At 47.9% G+C, this 7,500-nt stretch overlaps 1 protein-coding gene across 2 annotated transcripts in view; it reads left to right on the forward strand.

The window, feature by feature from the left end:
* Positions 1-7,500, forward strand: part of brf1a (BRF1 RNA polymerase III transcription initiation factor subunit a) — a 68,734-nt gene that overhangs the window by 39,170 nt on the left and 22,064 nt on the right. For both annotated transcript variants that reach the window (XM_042085599.1, XM_042085607.1), the window contains exon 12: positions 568-828. In XM_042085599.1, the coding sequence (XP_041941533.1) occupies positions 568-828 (261 nt within the window). The remainder of the gene's footprint in view (positions 1-567; positions 829-7,500) is intronic.

Raw genomic sequence — 7,500 nt, forward strand, 5'->3', positions numbered from 1 at the left:
ATATATATAAAGATGTAGCCTATGAACAGCAGCACTATATATATATATATATATAAAGATGTAGCCTATGAACAGCAGCACTATATGCGTCCATACATAGCCTAGCCTAGCCTATGAAGAAGCTACCTTTAAAAAGCATAATTATTAGTGTTTGTTTGTCGTTCGTCGACAAAGCTAGCTGGCATTATAATGTGAATTCCTATAAAATAGCATGCAAGCTGTCTATCCACCTGCTGTACATGTGGCCCATTTCTCCCCAGTTTGCTGATTTTATCTGGTGGTTATTTATTCCCTTGACTGCGTTTGTCATGATTTTTTAAGAATCAGAATTGTAATGCAGGTTTTTAAGGCTTCCCAAACTGATACAGTGTTTGTGGATGCGGATCGGACTTGATCCGAAAACCCGCGTTGAAACTGAGTAAGTGTAGCCTAGCTGGGGCCTCATTCAGACACACACACACACACACACACACACACACACACACACATACACATTCACTCACCAAACACAGAACATAAACGTGTGTGTGTGTGTGTGTGTGTGTTTGTGTGTGATCTGTCCGTCAGACTCCTCGGTGCAGTCAGACCAAGGGGAGGAGCCTGAGGACGAGGCGGAGCTTCGTGAGGCGGCCCGTTGCCTGGCGATGCGTCAGCTGACGCGGGAGTCTGGCGATGAGGATGAGGAAGATGATGAGGAGGAGGAGCGGGCGGCGCCTCTCAGACGGCCCTCTGTCGCCGCCCTGCTGGGCCCTCTGCCCACTGCAGCCAGCCTCGGCCTCCAGGACTCCATCAGCAAGTGCCTCGGGGACGAGAAGGAGAACCAGGAGGGTCAGTGTGTGTGTGTGTGTGTGTGTGTGTGTGTGTGTGTGTGTCTGTCTGGTAGTTGGTAGTGGTAATCATCAGAAGAGGGTGGAGTTTATGGCCCCACTGGTCAAAGCTTTGAAGAAATAAGTGGACACACACACACCCATTAATTAGAGACCGGTTTTCATCCTCTGTGTGTGTGTGTGTGAGTAGGGTTTGTGTGTGTGTGTGTTAGTAGGGTTTGTGTGTGTGTGTGTGTGCGTGTGTGAGAGTTGAAGAGAGCTGTCTTCAGTTCTGCTGGAGATGAATGTAAGTTGGTGTGGAGATACTTAGTCACCTCTAAACTTCACACGCACGCACACAGACGGACACACAGACGGACACACAGACGGACGGACACACAGACGGACGGACACACGGACGGACACACAGACGGACACACACACACACACGGACACACACACGGACACACAGACGGACACACACACACACACGCGCGCACACGCACAGGCACGCGCACACGGACACACGCGCGCACACACACACACACGCACGCACACACACCCGCACACACACACGCACGCACACACACGCACGCACACCCACCCCCACACACACACACACACACACACACGGAGGTGTGGCTCTCCTTTTCTTTTGAATTATTTTTTTCTTTCTTCGTTCTTTTCATCTTTTGACTCACACAAGAAACAGTAACTTGAATCAGCGCACCCCTGCCACACACACACACACACACACACACACACACACACACACACACACACACACACACACACACACATCAAGCAAAGCCATGCTGCTTGTATCTGAGACTCCCCCTGTCTTGAGTTTATCCACCTGACACACACACACACACACACACACACACACACACACACCTGTCATTGTTTTTTCTCATGTGGTTTTCCCTTTGTCCTGACTTCATCGTGTGTGTGTGTGTATGCGTGTGTGTGTGTGTGTGTGTGTGTGTGTGTGGGTGTCTGCAGTTGTGGGTCATGTTTCTTCTTTGAGGGGGAATCCTGCCAACAGCTGTGTTCATTGGGATGTGGTGGAGAGGGAGAGTGAGTGAGTGTGTGTGTGTGTATGTGTGTGTGTGTGTGTGTGAGAGGGGGATACTTTCTGGATCAGAGAACTGTGTGAAAAGAGATGGAAAGAAGGAGAGGGAGAGGACAGGTTGTAAAGATATATGTGTGTGTGTGTGCGCGCGTGCGTGCGTGCGTGCGTGGCTTTATGGTTAACCTCAGTGTTTGATCTCTTGTCATGGACAGCTTACACCAGAACAGACTCAAACACCAGCAGAACTTTACACACACACACACACACACACACAGGGGCGCCTTAATACCACCGAAGCAGGTGCCGTCTCATCAGCAGGGGTGTAGTGGGCGCTGTGTGTGTGTGTGATATGCAGGGGTGTAGTGGGCGCTGTACCCAGGGGTGTAGTGGGCGCTGTACCCAGGGGTGTAGTGGGTGTTGGACGCGGTGGAACGCCGCCCCCCCACTTCTTGGAGCATTGTTTTGAGCATTTTAATAAGCATTTAGTAATATAACAAGTGTTGTTACCAGTGGTAACAACGCATCACGCAAACGTCTCCAATTAGGCCTCTTTGTAATAAAATTCAAGAATGACCGTCATGCTGTAGCCCTCCAATATGCGTAAAGACATTAAAAACTGCACAACTCGTCATTCCGCGTTACCCGAAAGTAGCTAGAAAGTGGCTAGAAAACCATAGATTATACAACTGCCTGTATCCGAATCTAGCAAGCATCTTCATGGCCCACTGTTGCAATTCCTTCGTTTGTGTTTTGCAGAAAGCAGGTAGGCTAATCCAGTGGTCAAAATGACACAATAAGTATGTGTGAGTATAAAGTGATTTTTATCGAGGGAGCTCCAATATAAGTGATGAGGCTATTTAACCATAAGTAATGACCCAACGGTGAACCTGAGCAACTTTAGGAAAAATGTACGATTGGTGCAGCGTGCAGCTACTTAATCCAAACAAAAACCGTTCAAATGACTGCCACTTGCCTGCCCAATGTTCTTTCTGTTATTTTGTTTTGTTTTATTGACTGTGCACCTCACATTCATATGACGCCCCCTCAAATTGAGCTACGCTGACCACACAGCGTGTTGAATGCGTGAATCCTGCTTGTGCTATTGTTATTGCTATGGTTTACGTGTGGCAATGAATGAAGCCATGCCGCGGCATGTTATGCGTCAAGGAGATTAGACTATGCTAGATTACATAGGCTACTCTACATTATGGTTTGTCTGTTTATTGTATGATACAACAAAAGTAAAAGCTACAGACCATATTCATAGACTTTGGTGGAAAAGTGTAGTTTGGGTGAAGACATTATATGCTACATTTTGAAGCTAATCCATATAATTTAATTGTTTTTTTTTTATTCGATTTTGTGTTCACGAAAGCTGGTAATTTTGGCCTTGGCCTTACGCACCGATGTATGTGGAGGTTCGTGACAGTTTTTGCAATGATGTCATTAAAATAGCGTCGCCCCACTTTAAAAAATTCCCACTGCACCCGAGGCCCTTGTGCTACAGTATATGTTTTTTAAGCCCCCCCCCCTCCCCCAACCGCAAATATTAATTATGATTAAATGATACCCGGCCCGCGATCTGACCCGCCACATAGCGTGCACTTTTGGTTAACATGCAGTGTAGCCTATGTAAAACCTTTACATAAACAGAAACAGAAAGCCCTCGAATCACGTCAGCCTACCCATGACATCGCTTATCAAAAAGGCTAGCCTACTGCACGAAAACAAGCGTTGGACTTTTACAACACTGGCTGTAGGCCAAGTTAAAAGATGGGTATACATATGGACGTTTAAAAGCTTTTCAAAAGTGCATGTATTTGTCGTGTCGGGAGGGTTCCCCAGGAGTTTTTTTGAAATTCTGTCTACTTAACACACCAGTTTAACACAGTTTGGGAGGGACAGAAATACTTTTAGCCTACAGAACCAGCTGGCTCATGTGACGTGAACATTGGCTACCTTATGCATTATCACTACACTACATGGAGACATATCTCACGTTAACAATGGAGAAAACATAACATAGACTATTATATGTGCGAATGGGTTAGCACAAACTTAGCTGTTGGTGAACGGAGATGCAGATCACTAATTCATTTCTTTGCGCCACAGCCCATGTCCTGCGTTCACTCCAATGAGACAAGTGAAATACATGTTTTTAAAGCTGTTTCATTTCCAGGCTATTTGCTACTATATTTACCTGCTATGCCTTCTGTTTTCATGGACAGTTACAGGAATCCACGTCATTTGTTTATCGTTGCTTCAATCCTACCCACATTATCTCCAGAGTTTGTATGATAAGTTTGTCAGTCAGTTTCAGTCACTCCTCTAGCTCCTCTACACTCGTTGGGATTTATTACGTTTTGTTACATTTTGTTACACTTGTGTGGAGAGCTCCAGAGTAGGCTAATGACGCCGCGAATACGGACACGCCGTTTATTATTATTGATCATCATTATTATTATTAGGAGGCCCCTCATTGGTCGAGGCCCCTGGGCTGAAGCCCAGGTAAGCCCCTGCATTAAGGCGCCAGTGTACACACACACACACACACAGGAGTTGGGCAGCGTATTGAGTCAGGTAAGTCTCTTAATTTTCCGTATGTTGTAAAGTGCGAAACGGCACGACCGGGCGACCGAGGCAACATGATCGGAGAAGGTTAGTTGGTTGTCGAGAACGACTCCTACATTTCTTGCATCTCTGGTAGGAGCAACAGACAGGGTGTCAATGTTGATGTTGATGTCATGATGTATGGTAGGTTTAGCTGGGAGGACCAGCAGTTTGGTTTTTGAGAGGTTTAGCTGGAGGTGGTGTGCCTTCATCCATGTAGATATGTCTGAGAGGCAATCCGAGAGCCGTGCTGAAACTGAAGGGTCATCAGGTGGAAAGGACAGATAGAGCTGTGTGTCGTCTGCATAGCAGTGGTATGAGAAGCCATGCGAACGGATAATCTGTCCCAAGGAGGTGGTGTAGATAGCAAAGAGAAGGGGGCCCAGCACTGAGCCCTGGGGGACCCCTGTGGTGATATGGTGAGGTGCAGATAGCTGACCAAGCCATGATATGTTAAACGAGCGTCCTGTGAGGTAGGATTCAAACCAGGAGAGAGCAGAACCGGAGATTCCCATGTTAGCGAGTATAGAGAGAAGGATGCGGTGATTAACCGTGGCAGCCGATAAGTCAAGCAGAATGAGTACTGATGACCGAGCGGTCGCCCTTTAAGGCTTGTGTTACGAACACAGGCAGCAGAGCCGTTTTAGATGAGTGGCCGCTATTGAACCCAGATTGGTTTGGATCCAGAAGGTTGTTCTGTGAAAGGTCTGTTCGATACCTTTGGATAGGAAAGTGAGACAAATTGGTAGTTCTTAACTAGAACAGGGCTGAGAGAAGTTCTTTTTCAAAGTCAAAGTCTGCTTTATTGTCAATTTCTTCACATGTCAAGACATACAAAGAGATCGAAATTGCGTTTCCTACTATCCCACGGTGGAAACAAGACATATTTTACCAATTAGGTCCACAGACAAACATAACATTCAAGTAAACAATATAAAAAGTAAAAATAAGAAGGCACATACAATGAAGAAATAAGAGCAGCAAAATTTGGTAGAAATTGTGCAATTGTGCATACAGTAGACAGTCAATATAATAGTGCAAAAGTCAGGCCAATAAATGGCTGAGGTAGTTTTGTTTGATCTAAGTATGCAAGTGGCATAGTGGTGCAAGTTATGTAAGAGCAGCAGAAGTGTGTTCAGAAGTGTTCAGGACAACAGGACAACAACAACAAGTTGCAAGTGTACAAGTGGAGTAGTGCAAGTGGAGTAGTGCAAGGCAGCCATTTTGGGTCTAAAAGTCCAGGATGTTATGTAGCTGAGGGTGGAGGGGGGAGTTCAGGATCCTAACAGCCTGGTGTATGAAGCTGTTGGTGAGTCTGGTGGTGCGGGAGCGCAGGCTTCTGTACCTCTTCCCAGAGGGCAGTAGATCAAACAAATTGTGAGCGGGGTGACTTGCATCACTCACAATTTTGGTCGCCTTGCGGGTGAGGTGGGAGGTGTAAATGTCCTTCAGGGAGGGGAGTGAAGCACCAATAATCCTTCCAGCTGTGTTCACTATGCGCTGCAGGGCTTTCCTGTTGTATTCAGTGCAGCTTCCGCCCCACACAGCGATACAGCTGGAGAGGATGCTCTCAATGGTGCCTCGGTAGAATGTGGTCATGATGGCTGGTGGAGCACTTGCTCGCCTGAGTTTCCGCAGGAAGTACAGGCGGCGCTGAGCTTTCTTCGCCAGTGATGCAGTGTTGGTGGTCCAGGAGAGGTCTTCACTGATGTGCACCCCCAGGAATTTGGTGCTGCTCACTCTCTCCACCACAGCACCGTCAATGGTCAGTGGCAGGTGTTGGGTGTGACCTCTACGGAAGTCAACAACAATCTCCTTGGTCTTGCTGACGTTCAGCAGGAGGTTGTTGTCCCTGCTCCACGTGGTCAGAAGGTCGACCTCCAACCTGTATTGAGTCTCGTCGCCCTTGGTGATGAGACCCACCAGAGTTGTGTCGTCAGCAAATTTCACTATGTGGTTGTTGCTGTAGGTTGCAGTGCAGTCATGCGTCAGCAGGGTGAAGAGCAGTGGACTGAGCACGCAGCCTTGGGGGGCCCCCGTGCTCAGTGTGATGCTGCAGAACTGAAGTCTATAAACAGCACATATGAGTCTCTTTTTTCCAGGTGGGTGAGGGCTGGGTGGAGGGCAGAGCAGATTGCATCCTCTGTGGACCGTTTGGCTCGGTATGCAAACTGGAAGGGGTCCAGGGTGGGGGGGGAGAATGGATTTGATGTGTGACATGACAAGCCGCTCAAAGCACTTCATGATGATGGGTGTCAGTGCCACGGAGCGGTAGTCATTGAAGCAGGATGGAGCAGTTTTCTTCGGCACAGGTATGATGGTGGCAGCTTTGAAACATGATGGGACGATGGCTTGCTTCAGGGAAGTGTTAAAGATGTCTGTGAAGACATCCTTAAGCTCCTCAGCGCAGTCCTTCAGCGCACGACCTGGGATGTTGTCTGGGCCTGCTGCCTTACGGGTGTTGATAGCAGCAAGTGTCCTCTTCACGCTGTCGGCAGAGAGGCACAGGGACTGCTCGTGTGGAGGGGGAGGGGTCTTCTGTGGGCAAGTGCTGTTTTGTGCTTCAAAGCGAGCAAAGAAACGGTTCAGATTGTTGAGCAGAGGGATGTTGCTCTCACAGCTCTGTGGCGCGGGCTTGTAGTCCGTGATGGCCTGAATGCCCTGCCATAGGCTTTGTGCGTTCCTGCTTTGAAGTGGGTGGTTATCTTGTGAGTGTATTCCTTTTTTGCTTCCTTGATGCCACGGGACAGGTTGGCTCTCGCTGTTCTCATGCCAGCTTCATCCCCAGCTCTGTAGGCTTTGTCTCTGGCCCTCAGCAGCCTGAGGACATCCCCTGTCAGCCATGGCTTCCAGTTAGCCCGAGTGATGTCTTTTGTGTGGGTCACATCATCGATGCACTTGGTGATGTAAGAGGTTACAGTGTCTGTATACTCCTCTATGTCTGTCCGGTTGTTGTAAGTGGCTGCCTGCTTAAACATTTCCCAGTCTGTTGTGTCAAAGCAGTCTTGA

Source organism: Alosa sapidissima, chromosome 1 (genome assembly GCF_018492685.1).
Source record: "Alosa sapidissima isolate fAloSap1 chromosome 1, fAloSap1.pri, whole genome shotgun sequence".
Classification (NCBI taxonomy): domain Eukaryota; kingdom Metazoa; phylum Chordata; class Actinopteri; order Clupeiformes; family Clupeidae; genus Alosa; species Alosa sapidissima.